The 16,134-nt window shown below is 56.9% G+C and overlaps 1 protein-coding gene across 1 annotated transcript in view; it reads right to left on the bottom strand.

Moving 5' to 3' along the window:
* Nucleotides 1-16,134, bottom strand: part of LOC147665981 (peptidoglycan-recognition protein SC2-like) — a 108,714-nt gene that overhangs the window by 35,555 nt on the left and 57,025 nt on the right. Inside the window, exon 2 of the mRNA XM_086949355.1 lies at nucleotides 346-434. Within this exon, the coding sequence (XP_086805481.1) occupies nucleotides 346-403 (58 nt within the window). The 5' untranslated portion in view covers nucleotides 404-434. The remainder of the gene's footprint in view (nucleotides 1-345; nucleotides 435-16,134) is intronic.

Here is a 16,134-nt window from a genome sequence, read left to right on the forward strand (position 1 = left end):
AGGTTTCGGGGTGATCTGTCAAGCAGGAGTTGAGAATAAGTGGGGGGTCACAAAATGCAAAATCCCCATGCATTTTCCATAGACTCTTTTTGGCAGGACATAATCGAACTAAACAAAATTTGTCAGGAAGCTGGAGCTTGATCCGCAGATTGTGCATTTTGTGATTTGGTGGAAATCTGTTGAGTAGTTTTTGAGAAATTAAGGTCTAGAAATATTTGTATATCTGGACGGTTGGGTCGCAGGAGGCTCTCAAGAGTCTAGTGGGGGCGCCAGTTTAAAAAAAGAGCATTCTGATTGGCCCAAGGAGCTTTTTTCCCTTGGGTCATCTTGCTCATCAGAACTCACCAGACATGACGACACACAGAGCGGACAGCAGCACAGCGCCTCGAAGCATCCTTTGCATGTTCCACACTGCAGACCGGCCGAAGAGAGCCCTGAGAGGGAGAACAAGCGAGGTCAGCTGAGGACGCCTGTTTAAAGCACTCCACACCAGTGCATCTCAAGTGACACAGCCTGCATCCTCTGAAAAGAACCACCAACTGCACATCTTACTGGAAACTTGGAAGAGAGAAACTTTGGGAGCATAAATGAATGAAATGTATTATAGAGGTCAACAGCAAGGCCATGAGGGGCGTCCCAACGCAAGGACACACCCAGGGGAGAATCTTTACAACTGGGCAACAATGAAAATGAGGGTAAATATGAGGAGTGCATTGGGGGAGCTAAAAGATATGGTGCAAAATAACTGGGGGTACCTGGAGAGGAGTATGACCCACTCATGACTGACCCTGCCCGTGAAACCCCTCTGAGGTACATCACCCGCTGCCCTCACTTCGGTTCACGCTGTAGAAGTACCGGATACACACATGTACCCTCCTCCCCAGGTGCCCGCTGAGATCCATTCCACCAGTAGGCCTGCTCACCCATGACCTATAGACTTCATTCACCTGCCCAATCAGCGCTTTCCATCTGCTGCCCATCACTGCTTTAGTACAGGACACAGACCGGCCTTGTCCCTCCAGAGACTGCCTCCTCCAATGGGCTGCTTGTCTCCTCGGGGGGTGGCCGAGCCCATCTCGGACCAGCTTTACCCCCCCTGGATGGCACCTAGAGACTGCGGACTGACACAGGACAGTGGCGTAGCGACGGTGCCAGAGGCTCTAGTGCAAGTGAGGTAAAATCCCCCCCGCATTCACTACACTCCCTTTTATTTATATTTAGTTATTGATTTAGAGGGGCAGATTTACAAGGCCCTTGCGCCTCTTTTACGCCGCCGTTGCGTCTCTTTTGTGATGCAGCGGCATGGCAAAAGATGCGCCATGTTGCGGGGTATTTATAACGTGACGCATCTCCCAGATGTGACACGTTGTAAAGCCCTGCGCCAGAAGAGGCGGTCCTGCGCGGGGGGGCGTTCCTGCGCGGGGGGGGCGTTCCGCCGCAGGAACGCCTCCTAAAAGTGGCCGAGTGAAATCTACAAGATTTCACTGAGTCACTTTTGGGCCCATGCTGAGTCAAAACCCTGCGCCTGCTTGAAGCAGGCATAAGGATTGACGCAGCATTGTAAAGATAGGGCCCCTCAGAGCATTGCTGGAGCTGCGACGCGCTTGCGACGCGACTCCAGCAATGCGCGCCTTTACGGCACAGATGCGTCACACATCTGTGCCGTTTTGGCCCCATGGAGCGCCGCATTGTAAATGCGACGCATCCAGGGTGGCGGAGCTGCGGTGCACAATAACTGGCGCATCCCTGCTGATATGCAGGGATGCACCACTTATTGTAAACCTGCCCCAGAGTTTTTTATAAAAGGCAAACATGACCATCGTGGTATCAGAGCGCTGTACAAAGAGAGCTGATGAGGGTCTCGGGACAGGAAAGCATCAGTCTCTTGTGGCACGCCGCACATAGAAGTCGAAGAGCAGGGTGCACACATATCATGATTCAATATAAACAGGATGAGTGACAGGTGCAGCAGAGTGCTCTTATGAAACACGCTTGTCTAGTAGAATGGATTTCACTTCCTTCTTGAAAAGCCCGAATGAGGTGACTGCTCTCGTTGAGGGTGGGAGGAAGTTCCTTATTTTTGCGGCAGATCCGGCGAGGGTGGGGGCGTGTGTTTCCCTTTTCCACCATTCCCACTGGGTGGACAGTAAAATGCAATCGTAATTTGGGTGCATTGTGCTATTAACACCCTCGGCTCCGGTGCACTGCACCTGCTGAACTACTGATACATTGGGGGTCCAGGATTGACAGAGGAAAGGGGGTGAAGTCACGAGGGGTGGAGCTTGAAAAACACAGCCTGATAATCAACGTATATACATATCTTATTTTAAAACAGATGCAAAGAAATTGGCAACAAGGAGATGTGGGGCATTAAATCTGTTATAGATAACTTAATTGGAATTCAAAAAGGTTGCATTTTTAAATATCTTACAGGGTTAAGACACCTGCTGCAGGGATCATTGTTTGCCCAGCACCTTTGAGGGGTTTATAATGGCAGTAAGATGACTCCCTTTTTGTCCAGCCACAGCTTTGACTCATGAAGTAGCACAGACGGTAAATGTTCCTGCTGCAAAGAACATTGTGTGGTTCACAAATATATTTTTTAGCTAGATACATAAGTGGGCTACTGCTTTTGAGAGTGAGGTCATCTTGTTACTTCCATTTCATAAGTTACAAGACTTCTAATATAGCTCAGTAACACCAAGGAGCTTTGCAGACTTTAAGTCTTGGGTTTAGATCTTTATTGGTTTTTGTCAATCGGTTGTTATTCTAAAATTGCAAAAAGGTTTCCTTTGGGAAGTAATCAAGTATGTTTAGTACAGACCCCCTGAATCACTGCATTGAGTTTTAAATCCTGATGTTTTGTTTTTCTCAACCATTCACTCCTATCATGTAATGTCTACATGTATGGCTGATATGTGATTCCTACACCTTATCACTTATAACCCTCTTTGTTTTGCAAACATTTCCTGTACTTTGATTTACACACATGTATAATTTATTGTGCCTTTGTGTGATGTAAAGCGCTTTCACATCCTACACTAGAATCAGTGCGCTGTAAAAGATTTAAATAACAAAAAACAGTGGATGCCATGTACATCAAACTGGGTGTAATTATTCAAACAGCAAATACATCTTGCATTCTTATGGTGCAAACACATCTCTTACATGGGGAGTTTAACAAAGTAAAACATCTGCCTCCAAGTCATAGTTTCTCTTAAGAACTTGTGAAGAGATAACATGATCTGCACCTTTGGTTTCTTCCTTTGCTTTGGGTCCAGGTGTTGGGTTCCAGCTAGCTGTCATCTGGGTTGTACTCGAGCAAAAGAGGGGCTGAGAGCCCTTTAAATCAGGCTTTTGTTTCGGGCCCATCTGGATGTGTAAATAAGAACTCCTTCACACCGCCCGTGTGTTGCTGCTAAGAATGAAATGCAGACACAGAGCAGGAGCTGCTGGAAAGTGTCCTGTGTCGAAAACATGGCACCAGGACAAATACAGCAGGTTCCTCTGGGTTGGTGGGTTCTCAGATCTGGCAAGAAATCAATGCTGGAGCTGGGATCCAGTGGGATCCCCTTCTTTTCCAGCACTGGTCTCACACTCAGACTTGAGGTGTCTTCATGAAATGAACAGCATATCTGAATGCCTGCCCATCCCCTGCGACCCCTGTCAGCTGAGCTCACCTGAGGCTTGAAGCCCCTCCCCTGCGACCGCTGTCAGCTGAGCTCACCTGAGGCTTGAAGCCCCTCCCCTGCTGCGCCTGTCAGCTGAGCTCACCTGAGTCTATAAGCCCCGCCCCTGCGACCGCTGTCAGCTGAGCTCACCTGAGGCTTGAAGCCCCACCCCTGCGACCCCTGTCAGCTGAGCTCACCTGAGGCTTGAAGCCCCTCCCCTGCTGCGCCTGTCAGCTGAGCTCACCTGAGGCTTGAAGCCCATCCCCTGCTGCGCCTAGCAGCTGAGCTCACCTGAGGCTTGAAGCCCCTCCCCCTGCTGCCCCTGTCAGCTAAGCTCACCTGAGGCTTGAAGCCCCTCCCTTGCTGCGCCTGTCAGCTGAGCTCACCTGAGGCTTGAAGCCCCTCCCCCTGCGACCCCTGTCAGCTGAGGTCAAATGAGGCTTGAAGCCCCTCCCCCTGCTGCCCCTGTCAGCTAAGCTCACCTGAGTCTATAAGCCCCTCCCCCTGCTGCCCCTGTCAGCTGAGCTCACCTGAGGCTTGAAGCCCCTCCCCTGCGACCCCTGTCAGCTGAGCTCACCTGAGGCTTGAAGCCCCTCCCCCTGCTGCCCCTGTCAGCTAAGCTCACCTGAGGCTTGAAGCCCCTCCCCTGCTGCGCCTGTCAGCTGAGCTCACCTGAGGCTTGAAGCCCCTCCCCCTGCTGCCCCTGTCAGCTGAGCTTACCTGAGGCTTGAAGCCCCTCCCCCTGCTGCGCCTGTCAGCTGAGCTCACATGAGGCTTGAAGCCCCTCCCCTGCTGCACCTGTCAGCTGAGCTCACCTGAGGCTTGAAGCCCCTCCCCTGCTGCACCTGTCAGCTGAGCTCACCTGAGGCTTGAAGCCCCTCCCCCTGCTGCCCCTGTCAGCTAAGCTCACCTGAGTCTATAAGCCCCTCCCCCTGCTGCCCCTGTCAGCTGAACTCACCTGAGGCTTGACGCCCCTCCCCCTGCACTGCTGTCGGCTGAGCTCACCTGAGTCTCGAAGACCCTCACACCGGCTCCGCTGTCAGCTGAGCTCACCTGAGTCTCGAAGCCCCTCACCCTGAGCTGCTGTCAGCTGAGCTCACGTGAGTCTCGAAGCCCATCACCCTGCGACCCCTGTCAGCTGAGCTCACCTGAGTCTCACAGCCCCTCCCCCTGCTGCCATGTCAGCTGAGCTCCCCTGAGGCTTGACGCCCCTCCCTCTGCCCTGCTGTCGGCTGAGCTCATCTGAGTCTCGAAGCCCCTAACACCGGCACCGCTGTCAACTGAGCTCACTTGAGTCTCAAAGCCCCTCACCCTGCACCTCTGTCAGCTGAGCTCACATGAGTCTTGAAGCCCCTCACCCTGCACTGATGTCGGCTGAGCTCACTTAAGTCTCAAAGCCCCTCACCCTGCGACCCCTGTCAGCTGAGCTCACCTGAGTCTCAAAGCCCCTCACCTGCGACCCCTGTCAGCTGAGCTCCCCTGAGTCTTGAAGACTCTCACCCTGCACCGCTGTCTTCTGACCTCACCTGAGTCTCAAAGCCCCTCACCCTGCACCGCTGTCAGCTAAATTCACCTGAGTCTCAAAGCTCCTCACCTTGTGACCCCTGTCAGCTGAGCTCAACTGAGTCTTGAAGCCCCTCACACGGTACAGCTGTCAGCTGAGCTCACCTGAGTCTCGAAGCCTCTCACCCTGCAACTCTGTCAGCTGAGCTCACCTGAGTCTCAAAGCCCCTCATCCTTTGACCCATGTCAGCTGAGGTCACCTAAGTCCTTAAGCCCCTCACCCCGCGACCCCTGTCAGCTGAGCTCACCTAAGTCTCGAAGCCCTCAACATGCACCGCTGTCAGCTGAGGTCACCAAAGTCTTGAAGGCCCTCACCCCGCGACCCCTGTCAGCTGAGTTCACCTGAGTTTTGAAGCCCCTCACCCTGCACCGCTGTCAGCTGAGCTCACCTTAGTCTCGAAGCCCACACCCTGCAGTGCTGTCAGCTGAGCTCACCTGATTCCCGAAGCCCCTCACCCTACACTGTCGTCAACTGAGCTCACCTGAGTCTTGAAGTCCCTCACCCTGCACCGCAGTTAGCTGAGCTTACCTGAGTCTCAAAGCCCCTCACCTGTGACCCCTGTCAGCTGAGCTCACCTGAGTCTCAAAGCCCCTCACCCTGCACCTCTGTCAGCTGAGCTTTCCTGAGTCTCAAAGCCCCTCACACTGCGACCCCTGTCAGCTGAACTCTCCTGAGTCTTTAAGACCCTCACCCTGCACCGCTGTCAGCTGAGCTCACTTGAGTCTCAAAGCCCCTCACCCTGTGACCTCTGTCTGCTGTACTCACCTGAGTCTCAAAGCCCCATTCCCTGTGACCACTGTCATCTGAGCTCACCTGAGTCTCGAAGCCCCTCACCCTGCGCTGCTGTTAGCTGAGCTCACCTGAGTCTCAAAGCCCCTCCCCCTGCGACCCCTGTCATCTGAGCTCACCTGAGTCTCGAACCCCATCACCCTGAGCTGCTGTCAGCTGAGCTCACCTGAGTCTCGAAGCCCCTCACCCTGCACCACTGTCAGCTGAGCTCACCTGAGTCTCAAAGCCCCTCACCCTGCGACCCTTGTCAGCTGAGCTCACCTAAGTCTCAAAGCCCCTCACCCTTTGATCCCTGTCAGCTGAGGTCACCTGAGTCATGAAGCCCCTCACTCCGTGACCCCTGTCAGCTGAGCTCACCTGAGTCCTGAAGCCCATCACCTGTGACCCCTGTCAGCTGAGCTCACTTGAGTCTCAAAGCCCCTCACCCTGCACCGCTGTCAGCTGAGCTCTCTTGAGTCTCGAAGCCCCTCACCCTGAGCTGCCGTCAGCTGAGCTCACCTGAGTCTCAAAGCCCCTCACCCTGCACCTCTGTCAGCTGAGCTCACATGAGTTTTGAATCCCCTCACCCCGCACTGCTGTCGGCAGAGCTCACCTGAGTCTCAAAGCCCCTCACTGTGCACCGCTGTCAGCTGAGCTCACCTGAGTCTCAAAGCCCCTCACCCTGCGACCCCTGTCAGCTGAGCTCACCTGAGTCTCAAAGCCCCTCACCCTGCACCTCTGTCAGCTGAGCTTACCTGAGTCTGAAAGCCCCTCACCTGTGACCCCTGTCAGCTGAGCTCACTTAAGTCTCAAAGCCCCTCACCCTGCACCGCTGTCAGCTGAGCTCTCTTGAGTCTTGAAGACCCTCACCCTGCACCGCTGTCAGCTGAGCTCTCTTGAGTCTTGAAGACCCTCACCCTGCACCGCTGTCAGCTGAGCTCACTTGAGTCTCAAAGCCCCTCACCCTGCACCGCTGTCTGCTGAGCTCACCTGAGACTCAAAGCCCCTCAACCTGTGACCCCTGTCAGCTGAGCTCAACTGAGTCTTGAAGCACCTCACACCTGCACCGCTGTCAGCTGATCTCACCTGAGTCTCGAAGCCTCTCACCCTGAGACCCATGTCAGCTGAGATCACCTGAGTCTCGAAGCCCCTCACCCTGCACCGCTGTTAGTTGAGCTCAACTGAGTCTTGAAGCCCATCCCCGCGACCCCTGTCACCTCAGCTAACCTGAGTCTTGAAGCCCTTCACCCTGCACCACTGTCAGCTGAGCTCACCTGAGTCTCGAAGCCCCTCACCCTGCACCTCTGTCAGCTGAGCTTACCTGAGTCTCAAAGCCCCTCACCTGTGACCCCTGTCAGCTGAGCTCACTTGAGTCTCAAAGCCCCTCACCCTGCACCGCTGTCAGCTGAGCTCTCTTGAGTCTTGAAGATCCTCACCTTGCACCGCTGTCAGCTGAGCTCACTTGAGCCTCAAAGCCCCTCACCCTGCACCGCTCTCTGCTGAGCTCACCTGAGTCTCAAAGCCCCTCACCCTGTGACCCCTGTCTGCTGTGCTCACCTGAGTCTCAAAGCCCCTCAACCTGTGACCCCTGTCAGCTGAGCTCAACTGAGTCTTGAAGCACCTCACACCGGCACCGCTGCCAGCTGATCTCACCTGAGTCTCGAAGCCCCTCACGTTGCGACCGCTGTCAGCTGAGATCACCTGAGTCTCAAAGCCCCTCACCCTGCACCGCTGTTAGTTGAGCTCAACTGACTCTTGAAGCCCATCCCCCGCGACCCCTGTCACCTCAGCTAGCCTGAGTCTTGAAGCCCCTCACCCTGCACCACTGTCAGCTGAGCTCACCTGATTCCCGAAGCCCCTCACCCTGCACTGTCGTCAACTGAGCTCACCTGAGTCTTGAAGTCCCTCACCCTGCACCGCTGTTAGCTGAGCTTACCTGAGTCTCAAAGCCCCTCACCCTGCACCTCTGTCAGCTGAGCTTTCCTGAGTCTCAAAGCCCCTCACCCTGCGACCCCTGTCAGCTGAACTCTCCTGAGTCTTTAAGACCCTCACCCTGCACCGCTGTCAGCTGAGCTCACTTGACTCTCAAAGCCCCTCACCATCTGACCCCTGTCTGCTGTGCTCACCTGAGTCTCAAAGCCCCATACCCTGTGACCCCTGTCAGCTGAGCTCACCTGAGTCTCGAAGCCCCTCACCCTGCGCTGCTGTCAGGTGAGCTCACCTGAGTCTCAAAGCCCCTCCCCCCTGCGATCCCTGTCATCTGAGCTCACCTGAGTCTCGAAGCCCCTCACCTGTGACCCCTGTCAGCTGAGCTCACTTGAGTCTCAAAGCCCCTCACCCTGCACCGCTGTCAGCTGAGCTCTCTTGAGTCTTGAAGATCCTCACCTTGCACCGCTGTCAGCTGAGCTCACTTGAGTCTCAAAGCCCCTCACCCTGCACCGCTGTCTGCTGAGCTCACCTGAGTCTCAAAGCCCCTCACCCTGTGACCCCTGTCTGCTGTGCTCACCTGAGTCTCAAAGCGCCTCAACCTGTGACCCCTGTCAGCTGAGCTCAACTGAGTCTTGAAGCACCTCACACCGGCACCGCTGCCAGCTGATCTCACCTTAGTCTCGAAGCCCCTCACCCTGCGACCCCTGTCAGCTGAGATCACCTGAGTCTCGAAGCCCCTCACCCTGCACCGCTGTTAGTTGAGCTCAACTGAGTCTTGAAGCCCATCCCCCGCGACCCCTGTCACCTCAGCTAACCTGAGTCTTGAAGCCCCTCACCCTGCACCACTGTCAGCTGAGCTCACCTGATTCCCGAAGCCCCTCACCCTGCACTGTCGTCAACTGAGCTCACCTGAGTCTTGAAGTCCCTCACCCTGCACCGCTGCTAGCTGAGCTTACCTGAGTCTCAAAGCCCCTCACCCTGCACCTCTGTCAGCTGAGCTTTCCTGAGTCTCAAAGCCCCTCACCCTGCGACCCATGTCAGCTGAACTCTCCTGAGTCTTTAAGACCCTCACCCTGCACCGCTGTCAGCTGAGCTCACTTGAGTCTCAAAGCCCCTCACCATGTGACCCCTGTCTGCTGTGCTCACCTGAGTCTCAAAGCCCCATACCCTGTGACCCCTGTCAGCTGAGCTCACCCGAGTCTCGAAGCCCCTCACCCTGCGCTGCTGTCAGGTGAGCTCACCTGAGTCTCAAAGCCCCTCCCCCCTGCGACCCCTGTCATCTGAGCTCACCTGAGTCTCGAAGCCCATCACCATGCACTGCTGTCAGCTGAGCTCACCTAAGTCTCGAAGCCCCTCACCCTGCACCACTGTCAGCTGAGCTCACCTGAGTCTCAAAGCCCCTCACCCTGCGACCCTTGTCAGCTGAGCTCACCTAAGTCTCAAAGCCCCTCACCCTTTGACCCCTGTCAGCTGAGGTCACCTGAGTCTTGAAGCCCCTCACTCCGTGACCCCTGTCAGCTGAGCTCACCTGAGTCCTGAAGCCCCCCACCCTGCGACCCCTGTCAGCTGAGCTCACCTGAGTCTCGAAGCCCCTCACCCTGAGCTGCCGTCAGCTGAGCTCACCTGAGTCTCAAAGCCCCTCACCCTGCACCTCTGTCAGCTGAGCTCACATGAGTTTCGAAGCCCCTCACCCTGCACTGCTGTCGGCAGAGCTCACCTGAGTCTCAAAGCCCCTCACTGTGCACCGCTGTCAGCTGAGCTCACCTGAGTCTCAAAGCCCCTCACCCTGCGACCCCTGTCAGCTGAGCTCACCTGAGTCTCAAAGCCCCTCACCCTGCACCTCTGTCAGCTGAGCTTACCTGAGTCTGAAAGCCCATCACCTGTGACCCCTGTCAGCTGAGCTCACTTGAGTCTCAAAGCCCCTCACCCTGCACCGCTGTCAGCTGAGCTCTCTTGAGTCTTGAAGACCCTCACCCTGCACCGCTGTCAGCTGAGCTCACTTGAGTCTCAAAGCCCCTCACCCTGCACCGTTGTCTGCTGAGCTCACCTGAGTCTCAAAGCCCCTCAACCTGTGACCCCTGTCAGCTGAGCTCAACTGAGTCTTGAAGCACCTCACACCGGCACCGCTGTCAGCTGATCTCACCTGAGTCTCAAAGCCCCTCACCCTGTGACCCCTGTCTGCTGTGCTCACCTGAGTCTCAAAGCCCCTCAACCTGTGACCCCTGTCAGCTGAGCTCAACTGAGTCTTGAAGCACCTCACACCGGCACCGCTGCCAGCTGATCTCACCTGAGTCTCGAAGCCCCTCACCCTGCGACCCCTGTCAGCTGAGATCACCTGAGTCTCAAAGCCCCTCACCCTGCACCGCTGTTAGTTGAGCTCAACTGACTCTTGAAGCCCATCCCCCGCGACCCCTGTCACCTCAGCTAGCCTGAGTCTTGAAGCCCCTCACCCTGCACCACTGTCAGCTGCGCTCACCTGATTCCCGAAGCCCCTCACCCTGCACTGTCGTCAACTGAGCTCACCTGAGTCTTGAAGTCCCTCACCCTGCACCGCTGTTAGCTGAGCTTACCTGAGTCTCAAAGCCCCTCACCCTGCACCTCTGTCAGCTGAGCTTTCCTGAGTCTCAAAGCCCCTCACCCTGCGACCCCTGTCAGCTGAACTCTCCTGAGTCTTTAAGACCCTCACCCTTCACCGCTGTCAGCTGAGCTCACTTGACTCTCAAAGCCCCTCACCATGTGACCCCTGTCTGCTGTGCTCACCTGAGTCTCAAAGCCCCATACCCTGTGACCCCTGTCAGCTGAGCTCACCTGAGTCTCGAAGCCCCTCACCCTGCGCTGCTGTCAGGTGAGCTCACCTGAGTCTCAAAGCCCCTCCCCCCTGCCATCCCTGTCATCTGAGCTCACCTGAGTCTCGAAGCCCCTCACCTGTGACCCCTGTTAGCTGAGCTCACTTGAGTCTCAAAGCCCCTCACCCTGCACCGCTGTCAGCTGAGCTCTCTTGAGTCTTGAAGATCCTCACCTTGCACCGCTGTCAGCTGAGCTCACTTGAGTCTCAAAGCCCCTCACCCTGCACCGCTGTCTGCTGAGCTCACCTGAGTCTCAAAGCCCCTCACCCTGTGACCCCTGTCTGCTGTGCTCACCTGAGTCTCAAAGCCCCTCAACCTGTGACCCCTGTCAGCTGAGCTCAACTGAGTCTTGAAGCACCTCACACCGGCACCGCTGCCAGCTGATCTCACCTTAGTCTCGAAGCCCCTCACCCTGCGACCCCTGTCAGCTGAGATCACCTGAGTCTCGAAGCCCCTCACCCTGCACCGCTGTTAGTTGAGCTCAACTGAGTCTTGAAGCCCATCCCTCGCGACCCCTGTCACCTCAGCTAACCTGAGTCTTGAAGCCCCTCACCCTGCACCACTGTCAGCTGAGCTCACCTGATTCCCGAAGCCCCTCACCCTGCACTGTCGTCAACTGAGCTCACCTGAGTCTTGAAGTCCCTCACCCTGCACCGCTGTTAGCTGAGCTTACCTGAGTCTCAAAGCCCCTCACCCTGCACCTCTGTCAGCTGAGCTTTCCTGAGTCTCAAAGCCCCTCACCCTGCGACCCCTGTCAGCTGAACTCTCCTGAGTCTTTAAGACCCTCACCCTGCACCGCTGTCAGCTGAGCTCACTTGAGTCTCAAAGCCCCTCACCATGTGACCCCTGTCTGCTGTGCTCACCTGAGTCTCAAAGCCCCATACCCTGTGACCCCTGTCAGCTGAGCTCACCCGAGTCTCGAAGCCCCTCACCCTGCGCTGCTGTCAGGTGAGCTCACCTGAGTCTCAAAGCCCCTCCCCCCTGCGACCCCTGTCATCTGAGCTCACCTGAGTCTGGAGCCCATCACCCTGCACTGCTGTCAGCTGAGCTCACCTGAGTCTCGAAGCCCCTCACCCTGCACCACTGTCAGCTGAGCTCACCTGAGTCTCAACGCCCCTCACCCTGCGACCCTTATCAGCTGAGCTCACCTAAGTCAAAAAGCCCCTCACCCTTTGACCCCTGTCAGCTGAGGTCACCTGAGTCTTGAAGCCCCTCACTCCGTGACCCCTGTCAGCTGAGCTCACCTGAGTCCTGAAGCCCCCCACCCTGCGACCCCTGTCAGCTGAGCTCACCTGAGTCTCGAAGCCCCTCACCCTGAGCTGCCGTCAGCTGAGCTCACCTGAGTCTCAAAGCCCCTCACCCTGCACCTCTGTCAGCTGAGCTCACATGAGTTTCGAAGCCCCTCACCCTGCACTGCTGTCGGCAGAGCTCACCTGAGTCTCAAAGCCCCTCACTGTGCACCGCTGTCAGCTGAGCTCACCTGAGTCTCAAAGCCCCTCACCCTGCGACCCCTGTCAGCTGAGCTCACCTGAGTCTCAAAGCCCCTCACCCAGCACCTCTGTCAGCTGAGCTTACCTGAGTCTGAAAGCCCATCACCTGTGACCCCTGTCAGCTGAGCTCACTTGAGTCTCAAAGCCCCTCACCCTGTGACCCCTGTCTGCTGTGCTCACCTGAGTCTCAAAGCCCCATTCCCTGTGACCACTGTCAGCTGAGCTCACCTGAGTCTCGAAGCCCCTCACCCTGCGCTGCTGTTAGCTGAGCTCACCTGGGTCTCAAAGCCCCTCCCCCTGCGACCCCTGTCATATGAGCTCACCTGAGTCTCGAACTCCATCACCCTGCGCTGCTGTCAGCTGAGCTCACCTGAGTCTCGAAGCCCCTCACCCTGCACCACTGTCAGCTGAGCTCACCTGAGTCTCAAAGCCCCTCACCCTGCGACCCTTGTCAGCTGAGCTCACCTAAGTCTCAAAGCCCTCACCCTTTGATCCCTGTCAGCTGAGGTCACCTGAGTCATGAAGCCCCTCACTCCGTGACCCCTGTCAGCTGAGCTCACCTGAGTCCTGAAGCCCATCACCTGTGACCCCTGTCAGCTGAGCTCACTTGAGTCTCAAAGCCCCTCACCCTGCACCGCTGTCAGCTGAGCTCTCTTGAGTCTCGAAGCCCCTCACCCTGAGCTGCCGTCAGCTGAGCTCACCTGAGTCTCAAGCCCCTCAACCTGCACCTCTGTCAGCTGAGCTCACATGAGTTTTGAATCCCCTCACCCCGCACTGCTGTCGGCAGAGCTCACCTGAGTCTCAAAGCCCCTCACTGTGCACCGCTGTCAGCTGAGCTCACCTGAGTCTCAAAGCCCCTCACCCTGCGACCCCTGTCAGCTGAGCTCACCTGAGTCTCAAAGCCCCTCACCCTGCACCTCTGTCAGCTGAGCTTACCTGAGTCTGAAAGCCCCTCACCTGTGACCCCGTCAGCTGAGCTCACTTAAGTCTCAAAGCCATTCACTCTGCACCGCTGTCAGCTGAGCTCTCTTGAGTCTTGAAGACCCTCACCCTGCACCGCTGTCAGCTGAGCTCACTTGAGTCTCAAAGCCCCTCACCCTGCACCGCTGTCTGCTGAGCTCACCTGAGACTCAAAGCCCCTCAACCTGTGACCCCTGTCAGCTGAGCTCAACTGAGTCTTGAAGCACCTCACACCGGCACCGCTGTCAGCTGATCTCACCTGAGTCTCGAAGCCTCTCACCCTGCGACCCATGTCAGCTGAGATCACCTGAGTCTCGAAGCCCCTCACCCTGCACCGCTGTTAGTTGAGCTCAACTGAGTCTTGAAGCCCATCCCCGCGACCCCTGTCACCTCAGCTAACCTGAGTCTTGAAGCCCTTCACCCTGCACCACTGTCAGCTGAGCTCACCTGAGTCTCGAAGCCCCTCACCCTGCACCGCTGTTAGCTGAGCTTACCTGAGTCTCAAAGCCCCTCACCCTGCACCTCTGTCAGCTGAGCTTTCCTGAGTCTCAAAGCCCCTCACCCTGCAACCCCTGTCAGCTGAACTCTCCTGAGTCTTTAAGACCCTCACCCTGCGCTGCTGTCAGGTGAGCTCACCTGAGTCTCAAAGCCCCTCCCCCCTGCGATCCCTGTCATCTGAGCTCACCTGAGTCTCGAAGCCCCTCACCTGTGACCCCTGTCAGCTGAGCTCACTTGAGTCTCAAAGCCCCTCACCCTGCACCGCTGTCAGCTGAGCTCTCTTGAGTCTTGAAGATCCTCACCTTGCACCGCTGTCAGCTGAGCTCACTTGAGTCTCAAAGCCCCTCACCCTGCACCGCTGTCTGCTGAGCTCACCTGAGTCTCAAAGCCCCTCACCCTGTGACCCCTGTCTGCTGTGCTCACCTGAGTCTCAAAGCCCCTCAACCTGTGACCCCTGTCAGCTGAGCTCAACTGAGTCTTGAAGCACCTCACACCGGCACCGCTGCCAGCTGATCTCACCTTAGTCTCGAAGCCCCTCACCCTGCGACCCCTGTCAGCTGAGATCACCTGAGTCTCGAAGCCCCTCACCCTGCACCGCTGTTAGTTGAGCTCAACTGAGTCTTGAAGCCCATCCCCCGCGACCCCTGTCACCTCAGCTAACCTGAGTCTTGAAGCCCCTCACCCTGCACCACTGTCAGCTGAGCTCACCTGATTCCCGAACCCCCTTACCCTGCACTGTCGTCAACTGAGCTCACCTGAGTCTTGAAGTCCCTCACCCTGCACCGCTGTTAGCTGAGCTTACCTGAGTCTCAAAGCCCCTCACCCTGCACCTCTGTCAGCTGAGCTTTCCTGAGTCTCAAAGCCCCTCACCCTGTGACCCCTGTCAGCTGAACTCTCCTGAGTCTTTAAGACCCTCACCCTGCACCGCTGTCAGCTGAGCTCACTTGAGTCTCAAAGCCCCTCACCATGTGACCCCTGTCTGCTGTGCTCACCTGAGTCTCAAAGCCCCATACCCTGTGACCCCTGTCAGCTGAGCTCACCCGAGTCTCGAAGCCCCTCACCCTGCGCTGCTGTCAGGTGAGCTCACCTGAGTCTCAAAGCCCCTCCCCCCTGCGACCCCTGTCATCTGAGCTCACCTGAGTCTCGAAGCCCATCACCCTGCACTGCTGTCAGCTGAGCTCACCTGAGTCTCGAAGCCCCTCACCCTGCACCACTGTCAGCTGAGCTCACCTGAGTCTCAAAGCCCCTCACCCTGCGACCCTTGTCAGCTGAGCTCACCTAAGTCTCAAAGCCCCTCACCCTTTGACCCCTGTCAGCTGAGGTCACCTGAGTCTTGAAGCCCCTCACTCCGTGACCCCTGTCAGCTGAGCTCACCTGAGTCCTGAAGCCCCCCACCCTGCGACCCCTGTCAGCTGAGCTCACCTGAGTCTCGAAGCCCCTCACCCTGAGCTGCCGTCAGCTGAGCTCACCTGAGTCTCAAAGCCCCTCACCCTGCACCTCTGTCAGCTGAGCTCACATGAGTTTCGAAGCCCCTCACCCTGCACTGCTGTCGGCAGAGCTCAACTGAGTCTCAAAGCCCCTCACTGTGCACCGCTGTCAGCTGAGCTCACCTGAGTCTCAAAGTCCCTCACCCTGCGACCCCTGTCAGCTGAGCTCATCTGAGTCTCAAAGCCCCTCACCCTGCACCTCTGTCAGCTGAGCTTACCTGAGTCTGAAAGCCCATCACCTGTGACCCCTGTCAGCTGAGCTCACTTGAGTCTCAAAGCCCCTCACCCTGCACCGCTGTCAGCTGAGCTCTCTTGAGTCTTGAAGACCCTCACCCTGCACCGCTGTCAGCTGAGCTCACTTGAGTCTCAAAGCCCCTCACCCTGCACCGCTGTCTGGTGAGCTCACCTGAGTCTCAAAGCCCCTCAACCTGTGACCCCTGTCAGCTGAGCTCAACTGAGTCTTGAAGCACCTCACACCGGCACCGCTGTCAGCTGATCTCACCTGAGTCTCAAAGCCCCTCACCCTGTGACCCCTGTCTGCTGTGCTCACCTGAGTCTCAAAGCCCCTCAACCTGTGACCCCTGTCAGCTGAGCTCAACTGAGTCTTGAAGCACCTCACACCGGCACCGCTGCCAGCTGATCTCACCTGAGTCTCGAAGCCCCTCACCCTGCGACCCCTGTCAGCTGAGATCACCTGAGTCTCAAAGCCCCTCACCCTGCACCGCTGTTAGTTGAGCTCAACTGACTCTTGAAGCCCATCCCCCGCGACCCCTGTCACCTCAGCTAGCCTGAGTCTTGAAGCCCCTCACCCTGCACCACTGTCAGCTGAGCTCACCTGATTCCCGAAGCCCCTCACCCTGCACTGTCGTCAACTGAGCTCACCTGAGTCTTGAAGTCCCTCACCCTGCACCGCTGTTAGCT

This window comes from Lissotriton vulgaris, unplaced genomic scaffold (assembly GCF_964263255.1).
Source record: "Lissotriton vulgaris unplaced genomic scaffold, aLisVul1.2 SCAFFOLD_1444, whole genome shotgun sequence".
Lineage (NCBI taxonomy): Eukaryota > Metazoa > Chordata > Amphibia > Caudata > Salamandridae > Lissotriton > Lissotriton vulgaris.